Genomic DNA, 14,356 nt, shown 5'->3' with positions numbered 1-14,356 from the left:
TACAACCCCTAGTCTAGGTCTGCAAATGTTCTATTTTCCTACTTCTTCCTTGATTCCCATGTAACTTACTCTTCCCCCACAGAGCCTCCTGCCACCATCATCCACAGCCAGCCCTGCTCCCAGAAAGTGCCCTCTTCCTTCATCCTCTATCTCCCTTCGATCCCCTTCCCACGCTTTCATCTCCCAGACCCTACCCGCCTGTTTCATCCCTCCCGTTCCCACAGCCCCTCTCCCACAGATTCAGACCCTAATTCCCTGATGCTGGCCCACCTTCCCAAATATCAAGATCTTTTCCCAGTTCTAAAAGACCGGAACCAAGTGCCGGCTGGAGCCAGACAGTCCAATTAGGAGGGGAAAGTGTCTGGGCCGGGTTAAGGTGGGCTCCAAGCAATAAACTGACAGAAGGGAGGAAGCGAGAGTGAGCGCTCCCCCCTCTCTAGAGCCTCGCTAGGATGGTTTGGCCCCCGCCCCCGCCCCTAGAGGCTGCCAGATACCAGCTGCCTCATTAGCCTATAATTAGCCGAGATCTTTCAGTCCCCCTCCCCCTCCCTGAGGCTAGTGGAGAAAGTGGAAACCCTCAATGAATTGATGCTGAACTGGCCCGCCCGGGAGCTAAGGAAAACCTAACGGATGCAAATGGGGGGGAGGATGGAGACAGCCCCTGAGCCTACGACGGGAGGCAGTAGTGATGGGGAAAGGAAAATCAAACTAGGCAGGCCCTTCACAGAGGGCCGGATTTAGGAGGGGACAAATTAGGAGCTATAATGTGTATGAAGGGGAGAGAGAGGGGACAAAACTGAAAAGCAAAGGGAGAGATCTCCGGAGGGAGTGAGGGGTGGTCGGAGAGGAGGGAGGGAGGGAGAGACGGGGGGGGCAGTAAAAGGGAGGGGAAATGAGGTAGAGACCAAGGGGAAAGTGAAGAGAGGGGAGATCGAGGAAAGGACCAAGGGAGGGAATGAGGGAAAGGCTAACTAGGGACTATTGGAACCGAGTCCCTTCCCCCTCCGCAGAGCCAAGAATCTATTCTTTAGTGTGAGGAGGGGGAGTCTGGGAGCAGGAAGGTTGAAGGAGGATTGGGGTGGAGAAAAGGATGAGCAAGCATTGCCATGGCAACCAGGACCCAGTGCTTCCCTGAATTTGGCAGAGCCAGTCATACCTCAGGCCCAGTCACCTGGGACCCAAGAAGGAGGCACTGAGCAGATTAAGGATGGGGGGGAAGTGTCCCCAGTAGGGGTCCAGGGCCCTGGGGGTGTTTAAAAGGGGAGTAGGAACTGGGACAAGCAGGGAAATCTATGGGAAAGAAAGGGAAGAAAGGGGACTCCCAGGTCCTGTGAGGAGGGAGTTGGGAAACACCAGGCATTTCTCACTCTGTCCCTGGTGTTGGGAATCCTGGAAACCCAGAATTCTGTGTGTGTATGAACGTGTGTTTGTGTATGCATATTAATTCGTACAAATGTGTGAATGCTCATAAGTGTGTCTGTGGGCACAGAGGTGTGAGGGGAGAGGGAGAGAAAGGAGGGGGTTTTGAGATATCAGGACAGATAACATTCATGATCACATGTGAATTAAGGAGTGTGTCTGTGTCAGTGGGCAGTCGTTTATCTCTGTGTGAGACCGACAGGAGGACGTATGTTTGAGGCTGTGGGGAGCGTGCAAACGTGTCCGGGAACGTGTGTGTGACCAGTGTGATGTGTGTGGGTGTGGTAAATGTGAACATGTCTGTGACTGCATGGAAAGGAGATTGCATATGTGAGAGGAATCTGTGGGAGCCTGTGTGTGTGTGCTGGGGGGTCTGTGACAAGTCTAAGAGTGTCCCTCCGGGCTGCTTCTGTTCTTCTTTGTCTGTCCCTCTGTCCCTCTTTTTTTATCCATCTCTCTCCCTCTCCCTTGCTTCATCCTCGCCTCCACCTCCCTCACCCCCTCCTCCCCAGCAGGCAGCCTTCCTCCCTCCCTCTTTCTTCTCTCTCTCTCTCTCTCTCTCTCTCTCTCTCTCTCTCTCTCTCTCTCTCTCTCTCTCTCTCTCTCTCTCTCTCTCTCTCTCACACACACACACACACACACACACACACACACACACGCACGCACAGCCGGACTCCTCTCCTTCCACCTCTGGAATCTCCTCCTATCTCTGCGTTCCCTGCTGCTACCTCTCCCTGCAGCTCCCGAGGCTTCCTTTCTGCTGTCCCCCTGGTTCTCAAGCACCTGTTGGACCACAGAGACAGGTGGAAGGGGCTGGGCTGGGCTGGGCTGGGTGTGTATGTGGGGGGAGGAGGTGGGGAAGAGGTTGTGTGTCTGGGGAAATCTGTGTTTATCTCTCTCCCATTTACTGCAATCTTTCGGCAGTCGGCAGTCGGGAAGCCCAGTGCCAGGTGAGGAAAAGAGAGCAAGGGGCTCCCCCAGCAGGCCCCGAGGAATAGGGGCGAGGGGGAAGGAGGAATGAACAAACAGAACGGGAAGGCAAGAGGTCCGGGAGGACAGACGGTCCAGAGGATAAATGGAGCCTGGGGAGGACAGATAGCCCAAGAGACAGACAGGAGGGGGGGAGGGGGGAGAGGGGAATTCAGATAGAGCTTGGTGGGGAGACACAGTCTCCGGGGAGGAATCTAGGTAGCTTGAGAGATAGGAAGGGCAGAGGGAGTTTAGGATGAGGGTTGTGACCAAGGACAAGAAAGTCAGAACCTCTATCCAGGGAAATTTCCTGGAGGTGGGGGAATAGGACACAGTCTGAGATGGAAGGGAATAGTTGGAGTCAGGCTCTGGCCCTTCAGGGCCAAATAAGGGGCTGAGAGAGATGGCTCTGGTTAGGAAGGAAGCAGAGGGTGGAGGACAGGGTCAAGCCAGCCAGCCTCCCTGTTTGCCCATATGCTGTCTGTCGTCCCCCATAACTATTCCATTTCAGGCCCAAGAATTTAAGTCAATGAAGGCCTAGCAGACACAGACAATTAACTCACTTCCACAAGGGAGAAGCTCTGTGGATTGGCTGCTTATGAGGATTTAGGTCCCAGTCCACCTAAACCCTCCCAGAGATCCCACTTGGGGCCTTGCATAATCCCTTATCAGGATGATCTAGCGTTGTAGCCCCCAAAGTTCTGCTCTCTTGCCCCGGGTACCTCCCAAGAGGGATGACCTTCCCCCCACATACTCACGAGTCCTAATATTCAAAGCCTCCTCTGGGGAGGGGGGGGTCTTCTCTCTTTTCCCATTCTCTGGAGGCAGATCCCTGACTATCTTCCAGGAGGAGGATGCCCAGAAAACTCGGAGGGGAGTCTTTAGGACAAAGTGCGGAGGAAAGGTCATTTTGATTTTTAGAGGAGAAGGCTCCACAGCTAACTTTTCCTTCCCTCATTTTCTCAGGGGAGACGTGTGAATGAGGGGCCGGAGGGGTGACCGGATGACCATCAACATCCAGGAGCACATGGCCATCAACGTGTGTCCTGGCCCCATTCGGCCCATCCGGCAGATCTCTGACTATTTTCCTCGACTAGGGCCTGAGGGTGTCGGGAGTGGAGCAGACCCCCAAGCCCAGCTCTCCCCAGGGTCTGGGGCTGCAGCTACACCCAGCCTAATGCCCCTGGCTCTGTCTCCCGGGGCTGGTATCCGAGGGGCTGGGGCCTCGGAGGAGGGGGCTGAAGTGGACAGCTATGACTCAGATGACACCAGTGAGTCTGGGGAAGATGCTGGGGTCTCAGGGTAGTTGATCATGGGGAGGCCCCTTGAGCTCTGGAAGGGGAGGTTTGGGAGACAGGAGAAAGAAAAAGAAGGGGAAACCAGGAGTACCAGGGTCTTTTGGGAAGAGAAAAGCCCTGATGTTGCAGCCTTGTTACTGTAATCACAGTGACATTACATCTGCCAGCTTCAATATTAAATATTTGTGTTGAGACACCCTCCCACTTACACAGAGCTCAAGCCCTAGCCACAGCTGAGAACACAGGAGCAAGATCGAGTGTCTCCTTCCCTCCCTCCCTCCTTCTCTGCCTCTTTCTGTGTCTGTCTTCTCTTTCTCTGGGTCTCTGTTTTCTGTCTGTCTCTTCATGCACACACACACACACACACACACACATGCACGCAGTCATTTATACAGTCACATACAGCCATCTTTCCTCACACAGAGAATGTCACTGCTCCTCAGACCTCACACAGGTACACTCATACATAGAAATTCTTTTACACATTTTCAGTCTTCCACAATCATCTGTATTTTTAGTCATTTCTACGCACTCAGGTTCATACACATAGAGAAAGTCTATAGTTATACAGTCACATATATAAACAGGATCTCATTTCTCCCTCTCTCATACAGATAGACATACACACACTTTTCATTCTCTCCTTCCCTCCTTTTCGTCTCTCTCTTTCTCTCACTCTCTCCCTGTCTCTCTCTCTGTGTCTCTCTCCCTGTCTCCCTGTCTGTCTTTATCTCTCTCTCTCTCTCTCTCTCTCTCTCTCTCTCTCTCTCTCTCTCTCTCTCTCTCTCTCTCTCTCTGTCTCTCTCTGTCTCTCTCTCTGTCTCTCTCTCTCTCTCTCCCTGTCTGTCTCTGTCTCTCTCTCTTTTTTCTGTTTCTTTCTCACTCTGTTTCTCTCTCTCTCTTTCTCTCTGTCTCTCTTTCTCTCTGTTTCTCTCTCTGTCTCTCTTTCTCTCTGTCTCTGTCTCTGTCTGTCTCTCTCTCTCTCTCTCTCTCTGTCTCTCTGTTTCTCTTTCTCTCTCTCTCTCTCTCTCTCTCTCTCTCTCTCTCTCTCTCTGTCTCTCTGTTTCTCTTTCTCTCTCTCTCTCTCTCTCTCTCTCTCTCTCTCTCTCTCTCTCTCTCTCTCTCTCTCTCTCTCTCTCTCTCTCTCTCTCTCTCTGTCTCTCTGTTTCTCTTTCTCTGTCTCTCTCTCTGTCTCTCTTCTCTCCCCCCCCTCTCTCTCTCTCACACACACACACACACACACAATCCCATCACAAAAATTCATACACAATTCAGATCTCTCAGTTTCACCTTGACAAACATTTATTAAGTGCTCCAATATCTTTAAGTACTAAGTATCTATTTAATACTTAATGCACCAGGCATTATTCCAAGAAATGGATAGGATATAAAGATAAAATGAAATAGTCCTTGCCTTCAAAAACCTTACATTTTCTGGGATGAAAGGGGGCTGATAGAGTAGCATATGAAAATATAGTACATAGACAGTTAAGTATAATAAAAGATAATTTTAGGAAAAATTAAGCACCAGCAATTTTGGCAAACAAGGAAGGCTTCCCATAGAAGATTGCACCTGAGTTGAATCTTAAAAGGAACTTAGGGATTCTAAGAGACACAGATGAGAGGGAGTTAATTCCAGGCATGAGAGAGTCTTTTCCAAAGCACAAAGATCGGAGTCAGAATATTGAGTTCAGGAATCAGCTAGTGGGTCGTGGCCAGAATGTTGAACAAATGAAGAGGAGTAAGAGTAAATATCCGGGAAGGTTGTGGAGGACTTTAAATACTAGATCGAAAAATTTTATTTCTGCTATAAAAGCTATAAGTAGCCATTGAAGAGTTTTAAAATGGAGATTAATTTAATCAGATTTGGCTTTAGAATTGTAATCTCTGCATTGGTGTGGAGAATGAATTAAAGAGAAGATACATGGGAATCAGGGAGAGCATACTTAGGAGACTGTTGAAATAGCTCAGGAGAGAGTTTGCACAAACAAAACCAATATAATCAAATTTTGTTTATTTATTTTTAATATACACTGCTTTATGAATCATATTGGGAAAGAAAAATCAGAGCAAAAGGAAAAATCATGAGAGAGATTAAAAAAAAAAAAAAACATAGAGAACATAGCATGTGTTGATTTACCTTGAGTCTTCTTAGTTCTTTTTTCCGGGTACAGGTGGCATTTTGTGTCCAAAGTCTCTTGGGATTGCTTGGAATCACTGAACCACTGAGAATCAAGCCTTTCATAGTGACCATCGCATATTCTTGCTGTTATTGTGCACAATGTATTCCTGGTTCTGCTTGTTTCACTCAGCATCAGTTCATATAAATCTTTCCAGGCATTTCTTGTTCATCATTTCTTACAGAACAATAATATTCCATTATCTTCATGTACCACAACTTATTTAGCCATTCCCCAACTAATGGGCATCTACTCAGTTTTCAATTCCTTGCCACTACAAAAAAGGTTGCTATAAACATTTTTGCACGCGTGGGTCCTGTTCCCTCCTTTATGATTTCCTTGGGATACAGATCCAAGAGTAGCACTGCTGGGTCAAAGGGTATGCACAGTTTTATAGCCCTTTGGGCAGAGCTCCAAATTGCTCTCCAGAATAAATATAACCAAAATTAAAAGGAAAGCAGAAAACTGGCGAAAATTTTACAGTTAATATTTCTGATAAAGGCCTAATTTCTCAATAATGTGGAAAACTGAGACAGGTTTATAAAGATGCAGGTTATTTCCCAGTTGATAAAATTGATAAACAGGTAGTTTTGAGATTAAAAAAAAATCAAAGTTATATGAAAAATGTTCTAAATCACTATTGATTAGAGCAACTCTGAGATATATTCTCTCACCTATCAGACTGACTAGTAAGACAGAAAAGGAAAATGATAAATGTGGAGATGTAGAAAAAACGGTTGGTGGAGTTGTGACCTGATCAAACCATTTTGAAGAGCAATTTGGAACCATGCCCACAGGGCTATATACCCTTTACTTCAGCAATACCACTACTAGGTCTGTATTCCCAAGATGTTTTTTTTTTTTTTTTTTTTTAAGAGGGAAAGACTTATTTGTACAAAAAACATTTATAGCAGCTCTTTTTATGGTAGTTTAAAATTGGAAATTGAGGAGATGTCCATCTTTTGGGGAATGGCTGAACAAGTTTCAATATATGATTGCAATGGAATATTACTGTGCTATGAGAAATGATGAGTGGGATGATTTCAGAAAAACCTTACTTACTGATGCTGAGACTTACACTGATGCTGAGTGAAGGGAATAGAACCAGGAGAATATTGTGCATAGTAACAGTAATATTTATGATGAACAATTGTAAATAACTTAGCTATTCTCAAAATACAATGATCCAAGGTAATCCCAAAGTACTCATAATGAAAAATGCTAGCCACCTCCAGAGAAAGAACTGATAGCATCTGACTATAGAGTGAAACATATTATTTTTCACTTTCTTTCCTCCCTCCTCCTCTTCTTCTCCTTTCCTCTTTTCTTCTCTCCTCTCCTTTCCTTTCTTTTCTCTTTCTTTCCCTTCATCTCTTCCTTTTTTCTTTATTCACGTTTTCTTCCACAAAATTACTAATATGAAAATGTTTTCCATGATTGCATATGTATAACATTTCAGTTTATTTAATGTCTAAGGGAAAAGGGAGGAAGGAAGGAAGCACAGAATTTAGAAGTCAAAATTTGGGAAAAAAAATCTCCAAATGTTAAAAATTGTTTTTACATGTAATTGGGGGGGAAAATAAAATATTATTAAAATAGTTCATGAAATAGATAATGAGGATCTGACACAAAGTTGGTGTCTATGAAAAAGGAAAAAGAGGATGGATGTTAAAGATATAGAGGTGAAAGTGACAAAACTTGGCAACTGATTGTCTACAGGGAGAAAAGAAAAGAGAATATTTGAGGATGATTCTTAGGTTTTATCCTTTGTTGAGTGTGAAAAACTGGTGGTACGCTTAACAAAAATTGTGAAATCGGGAGATATTGTTTTGTGTTTGGGGGGAATGGGAGTGGATGAGGGAGTTAATGAGTGCTGTTTCAAATAAGTAAATTTGAGATGTGAATGGATCTCTCTCTACAGCTGCTCTGGGCACCCTGGAATTTGACCTTCTCTATGACCAGGCAACCTGTACTCTCCATTGCAGCATCCTCAGGGCTAAGGTGGGTCCCAGACACATTTCTATAGGCTCAGTCTTTCTTTTCTTCCCCACAGCTCCATTTCCCTCTTCCTGGACTCTAGTTATTATTAGTGAGGAGCAGTGATGGAATATTCCTTCTTTTCTCTTTCCCATCCATCTTCCCAAATTGAACATTCCCTCCCCAGCTTCCTACCTCTATCATCTTTAGCTTTCATTTGGGTTTCAGTTTTAATCTCTTCCTTCATTTTCCTGGCTCTCCTATGCACTCTCCTCCTCTCCCTAGCCTTTTCCTGGTTATGGATACTTAAGATGGGGGGCTGGGGTGGCCTGAAGAATCTCCCTGGGCTCAGGGAAGGGAGGAACTGAGAGGAATCTCTACTGTCTCCTACTCCTCCATGGATAGGGCCTCAAGCCCATGGACTTCAATGGCCTGGCTGATCCCTACGTCAAACTACATCTCCTGCCAGGGGCCTGCAAGGTATTTCCTCCTCCTGACTCTCCCCTTCCTCTCTCTTCTTCCTATTTCCAACTCCATTCCCTTACTCCTCTAAGAAGAGAGAGCCTTTCCCTTTTTTGCTAACTTCTTTGTAGAGACCAAAAATATTCCTGAATCAACTTAATGTATTATTATTATCATTATAATCATTATTATTTTCAAACTACTACTGTGCTAGACATTGAAAGACACAGAAATAATTGACTGGCCTCAAGAAGTTTATATTTGAATAGATTCCTCTCCTTCTATCTTAAGTTTTTTTTTCCTCTTCCCTTTGTGGGTACTCCCTACCCCTTTGGGAACTTCTTACCCCTTTTCTGACCAATAGGCCAACAAGCTGAAGACCAAGACTCAGAGGAATACACTGAACCCTGTGTGGAATGAAGACTTAATGTATCGGGGAATTACTGATGAGGACATTACCCGAAAGGTGCTCAGGTAAGGCCCAAGAATGCTCTTGATCTAATTTATCCTTTCCATCTCTTCCCAGGGCTTTGATTTTTAAGTCACGCACTCCCCCTAAGAGTTTTATTCTCCCCACCTTCACTTTCCACCACCTTTCAGCTTTCATTCATGCTCCTGTCACTCCTACCTTAAAAATAAACAAAAATCTTTTATTTACCCTAGTGATCCTTTTATTAATCTACCTCTGTTACAATTACTGGGTAAACAATAGAAAAACAGCGTGCATTGCTGCATCTCTTCTCCCCCAATTCATTCCTCAACCACTGAAATTTGGCTTCTGTTCTCATTCTATATTCTACTGAAATCACTTTCTTCAAGGTCTGGGTGATCTTGTTGACACATCTAGGGACCTCTTGGAATCATAGGTTAGAGCTACAAAAAACATTAGAGATCATTTTGTCAAAACCCCTGAATTTTACAGATGAAAAAACTGAGGCCTAGAGAGGGGAAATGATTTGTCTAAGTCTAAGTTCTCTTGCCTATTGACATTTCCATAACAAAAAACCCTTTTAAAAAATCCTCTCTTCCCTCAGTAGAACAGGTTCCAACCCTTCCCTTTCTAACGGACCAGGCTGAATTAACTTCATCTTCCTAAAATGTGACTCTCAGCCCAGCAATCCTCTGATCAAACACGTGCAGTAGCTCGCAAAAGCATCATGAGAACTTTAAACATAAAGAATTATTATTACTATTATTATATAAAAGAACTGTTTCCATTTGAACTTCATCAAAAAGATGAGAAGATTGAGATAAATTATCAAAATAATTGGCAATATAACTTTAACATACGTTTTCTCATTTGACATTACTCCATCAAAATAGGTTTGGTGAGCTTACCCCATCAAGTCTAATTCTTTCTATTACTCAAGACCCTCTGCAATCTGACCCACACATTTAATTAGTGGACAATTCTTGCCATTTCTTTGACAGGAAAGGTGTGGAGTGTGACAGTGACATCGTGGGGTGACTGGGGAAATGAGAGTGCCATCAATAGAAATAAGGACCCAAGAAAGAGCTGGTTTGGGAAGGACAACAGTGAGTTTAGTTCTGAATATGCTGCATTTGTAGGGCTGATGAGACAACCAGGTGGAACTGCACAACAGATGGCTGGAGAGATGAGCCTGGAGTTCAGTGAAAAGAGAGATTTGGGAATCGTCTGCATAGAAATAATAGTTGAAGCTGTGAGAGTGGATGAGATCATCGAAGGGAAAAAGTATTTAGGGGAATGTGGAGAAGATGGCTGAGGATCAAGCCTTGAGGGATGCCCACAGTAAGAGAACAGGAGGAGGAAGAGAAGCCAATAAAGGAGGCAGAGAAGGAGTTGTCAGAGTTAGGAGGCGGGCTAGAACATTGCAGTGTCACAGAAGCCCAAGGTAAGGATATCCAGCAAGAGATGGAGAATGGTGACAAATAAGGAGAGGGCAAAAAGGAGGAGGACTGAGAAAAGACCACTTAGATTAAGCAGGGAAGAAGGCACTGGTGACCTTGGAGAGAACAGTTTCAGTAGGTGAGGAAGACAGAAGCCAGACTGCAGGATTAAGGAATGAGTGGGTGGTGAGTTAGTGGAGGCAGTGAGTGTAGAATAAACCACATGAGGAGTTTGGAAGTAAAGGAAAGAAGAGAAATAGAAAGGTAGTTTGAGGTGGCAGCAGGGTCAAGCCAATGTTTTGTTAGGAAAGAGAAGATATGAATGTATTTGTGTAGGTGGTGAGGAAAGAAGCAGCAGAGAGAAACAGAAAATACAGGAGACAGAAAAGGCAAGGGATACTTGATGAAATAAGATCCAAAAAGCAGCAAGAGGGTATGGGATCAAAGATGGGGGAAGTGGGGTTAAATTTGGAAAAGAGAGAATCAGTGTGTTGTGGTGACTCTAAGACACACAGGACTAAGGGGGTGGATGCCCCCTTAGGTTGGAAACTCATCTCATCTTAGTTCACCTCACTCACCCTAGGTCAGTCTCCATCTCTAGAACTGAGAGAATTTAGGAGGGTGAGAATAAAGGAAGAGTTCTCCTTGTCTTGGCTCCCATTCCAGCTCTTTCCCCAGGGAAATGGGGAATGTGGATGATAGGGAGCCCCTCCTTCCTGGACCAAAACCTATCTTTGTCTGGCAACATGCCTGGCTGTGGACTGAGTCCTTGGAGATGTTGGGGCTTAGGGACATGGTGACATGTAGACCATGTTTGGATATGATCACACTAGTAAAAAATATTTTTCTTATATCGGGGAGGGGACCTCTTCTAGGTTTTCCAAGAACCCCCAGGAATTGGCATTCCTTCCTTAATTCCTGATTGGGTGTCCAAAGTGAGGAGAGGAGGGAAGAGAGAAAGGAAGCCATTTCCACAAGATACATCACTGAAAGGAAGGTGATTTGGGTGGACCTGGGCTTTTAGTTTTCTCACTCCCTTGGGTCCCTAGTAGTGAGGACCCCCAAATTTTTATATAACAGCTTTGTTCCCCTTGAGATCCTTACTTGTAACTCCAGGTAGCAAGGTGGGCCTCTTCCTGCCCCACAAAGAGGGAAAATCCCCCAGATCCCCTGCAACTTTTCTGCAGTGTCCTTCACCATGAAGTCCTCAGCCCCATTCAGGGCCTGGCGAAGGGGACTCTCCGAAGCTAGGATTCTCTGTGACACTGCCCCCGATGCCTCTGTCCTTCTAGGATCTCTGTCTGTGACGAGGACAAGCTGAGCCACAATGAGTTTATTGGGGAGACCCGGGTACCACTTCGCCGTCTGAAACCTTCCCAGAAGAAGCACTTTAATATCTGTCTGGAGCGACAGGTCCCGGTCAGTTTTGAGTATCTGGAGCTGAGGCTTATTGACCAAGGGGGGTGGGGGTGGAGAAATGGAGCCTTGGGGAGGGTGGGAGGCTAGGGACCTTGGGAAAAGAGAGTCTGTGGACCCAAGAGGTTAATGGAATAGAATAGCTGGCATTTATCGTAGTAAGTTTAATACACATTGCTTTATAAATCATGTTGAAAGAGAAAAATCAGAGCAAAAGGGAAAAATCATGGGAGAAATTAAAAAAAAACAATAAAAAAGTGAACATAGCATGTGTTGGTTTACATTCAGTCTCCACAGTTCTTTCTAGATGCAGATGGCATCTTCTGTCCAAAGTCTATTGGGATGGCTTTGAATCACTGAACCACTGAGAAGCAGCGAGTCTTTCATGGTTGATCATTGCACATTCTTGCTGTTATGTGTCTAATGTATTCTTGGTTCTGCTTGTTTCGCTCAGCATCAGTTCATGTAAATCTTCCAGGCCTTTCTATAATCAGCTTGTTCATCATTTTTGGTGGAACAATATTCCATTACCTTCGTGTACCATGCCTTGTTCAGCCATTCCCCAACTGCCGGGCTTCTAGTCATTTTCCAACTCTTTAATGGCAGACATTTAGACTCTTCTCTTTCCTCTAGCTGGCATCCCCTTCTTCTATGACAGCTGCCCTGAGAGGGATTTCCTGTTATCTGAAAGAGGTAAGGAAATCATGCTCCTCCTCTCGCCTCCTCCCGCAGTCTCCAGGGGAAAGAAGGGACCTGTTTCTACAGGGAGGAAAAACCCATATCTAATAGAAGTGAAAGGAAGCACCTTTCCAACTCCTTAGAGATGAGGGAAAGAGTGGAGGAAGGGGTGGGAGAGGAAGAATCCTTTCATTATATTGAGGGTGGGTTGGGTATGGCTGGAGACGTGAGGGTCCGGTTTCCCGAGGTGCTCTGTCTCCTGTCCTCAGCTGGAGAGAGCAGAGCAGGGCCAGGGGCTGCTGGAGGAACGGGGTCGCATCTTGCTTAGGCTCACCTACAGCTCTCACCGTCGGGGGCTGCTTGTGGGTATTGTTCGATGTGCCCATCTCGCAGCCATGGATGTCAACGGCTACTCAGACCCCTACGTCAAGACGTGAGGACCTAGCCCCACTTCCTTCCTAGGCCCCAGGTGTCCTGACTCCCAGCACCTGGACCTCTTTCACATGCAACCTCCTCTGGTTCTCACTGACCCTGTAGTGTTCCTAGAACCTTAGAATCAAAATTTCAAATTTCAATGGGGAGTGACTTATGAGTTGGTGGGAAACCAGGTTATCTTGTATGCCCAGTGAATGCTTTTCTCATCAGACCCACTGAACTCTAGTCCCCTGCCCCCTGCCCTCAGCCCCAGGCAGCTGCTCCCTATCCCCAGTTCCTCTCCCACCCTTTCCCACTCCCAGAACCTAGGCATTCTGACCCACTGTGGTCTCTGCAGGTACCTGAGGCCAGATATAGAGAAGAAATCAAAGCACAAAACATCTGTGAAGAAGAAAACTCTGAATCCTGAGTTTAATGAGGTGACTGAGGGGTAGGGAAAAATGTGGTAGACACAGTAAGTAGGTGGTTTGATTTTGGAGGTGAAGTCACACTTATTTCCATCCTAACTATTAGGATCCCATTATTCTGGGAGATATGGAAGGTGTTTTCTATTTTGAGATCCCTTTCTGCTAATGGAGACCCCACTGAAACAGGACCTATATAGATCCCTGGACTCCTACACCTCTAGTTAAGAAATCCTCTTAATTCCATCTTCCTCAAAGTTCTTAATTAAGCATTTATAGTGTCTTTAGACAGACAATGACTGCTGTAGCAGACAAGATTTCCTGGTGCTCACATCATCCCTTTTCTTCAGTTGAACAGAAGGTCAAGTCAGGGAAATAATTTTGGGCAACCCCAAAGATGAAGGTAGGGAAAAGTAGCCTTCCTATTCCCTACTTTCTCAGGAATTCTTCTATGAGATGGAGCTCCCGGCTCTGGCCACGAAGACCTTAGAGGTTACAGTCTGGGACTATGACATTGGCAAATCTAATGACTTCATTGGTGAGAGGACTGGCTCCTGTGGGTTTGACTCTGATGGCCAGCATGGGGATCAGATTTACCTATGGAAACCTACAGTATTTGGGGCAGAGGCCCTTCATTTCGGCACTGTTCCTTTTTCCCCTCTCCTAGGTGGAGTGTCCTTGGGCCCCAATTCACGGGGAGAGGCCCTGAAGCACTGGGGGGACTGCCTTCGACAATCTGACGTGACCCTGGAACGCTGGCATACCCTGACCAGTGAACTACCCCCCGCTGCTGCCTCCTTTTCTACCTAAAACTCACAAAGATCCCAGCCAACCAGCCCCATGGACACAAGCTAGTTCCTAACAGAAATCAAGAGAACGTGGGAAACCAGGGGGTTCAGCTGGGTGGTTTCCCTTCACTCTTGGAAAGTCAAGAGCTAGAAGGGGTAGAAAGAAGGAAACTAAGCTCTATTATTTCCCTGGGCTCAGGAAAGAGCAGAAAACTCTGTTCAAGCCTTTTGAGAAAGAGGCCCTTGAGAACCTTAGCAAGAATGGGGAGGAAAGAGGGGGCAAGGAACAGCCCCTTCTTGGGGGGAGGGGGAAACTACAGGGCCATGTGATTGTTACTCAATTTCGCACGAGTGTGTTGCACGTTTACATGGGGGTGGGAGAAGCTTCCCCCTCTCCCCTCAACACTTCTTGTCTTATTTTGTGAGATTCACTTTGTTACTGTGGGGATGTCTTTTTGTGA

At 45.9% G+C, this 14,356-nt stretch overlaps 1 protein-coding gene across 3 annotated transcripts; it reads left to right on the top strand.

Moving 5' to 3' along the window:
• The first annotated feature begins 953 nt into the window (after positions 1 to 953).
• On the top strand, positions 954 to 14,342 carry DOC2A (double C2 domain alpha). Of its 3 annotated transcripts, XM_074302288.1 has the most exons (11): positions 954 to 2,222; positions 3,355 to 3,659; positions 7,788 to 7,867; positions 8,249 to 8,323; positions 8,670 to 8,779; positions 11,467 to 11,593; positions 12,224 to 12,283; positions 12,538 to 12,701; positions 13,041 to 13,122; positions 13,549 to 13,645; positions 13,775 to 14,342. In XM_074302288.1, the coding sequence occupies exons 2-11, from the start codon at positions 3,368 to 3,370 to the stop codon at positions 13,915 to 13,917; spliced, it is 1,230 nt and encodes a 409-aa protein (XP_074158389.1). In that variant the 5' UTR covers positions 954 to 2,222; positions 3,355 to 3,367; the 3' UTR covers positions 13,918 to 14,342. The 3 variants fall into 3 exon arrangements, with proteins under 3 accessions (XP_074158389.1, XP_074158293.1, XP_074158325.1); XM_074302192.1 differs by having other exon boundaries at positions 13,549 to 14,342; XM_074302224.1 differs by lacking the exon at positions 8,249 to 8,323 and having other exon boundaries at positions 13,549 to 14,342.
• The last annotated feature ends 14 nt before the right edge of the window (positions 14,343 to 14,356 follow it).

The sequence above is a fragment of the Sminthopsis crassicaudata genome, chromosome 1, assembly GCF_048593235.1.
Source record: "Sminthopsis crassicaudata isolate SCR6 chromosome 1, ASM4859323v1, whole genome shotgun sequence".
NCBI lineage: Eukaryota > Metazoa > Chordata > Mammalia > Dasyuromorphia > Dasyuridae > Sminthopsis > Sminthopsis crassicaudata.
This window is presented reverse-complemented; position numbering and strand designations above follow the sequence as displayed.

Bases quoted from the DNA above. Each gene is read 5' to 3' on its own strand.
- DOC2A (XM_074302192.1), top strand. From the start codon at position 3,368: ATGAGGGGCCGGAGGGGTGACCGGATGACCATCAACATCCAGGAGCAC. The intron at 7,868-8,248 runs GTGGGTCCCAGA...CTCCATGGATAG, and splicing joins GCAGCATCCTCAGGGCTAAG to GGCCTCAAGCCCATGGACTT. The intron at 12,284-12,537 runs GTAAGGAAATCA...TCCTGTCCTCAG, and splicing joins TTTCCTGTTATCTGAAAGAG to CTGGAGAGAGCAGAGCAGGG.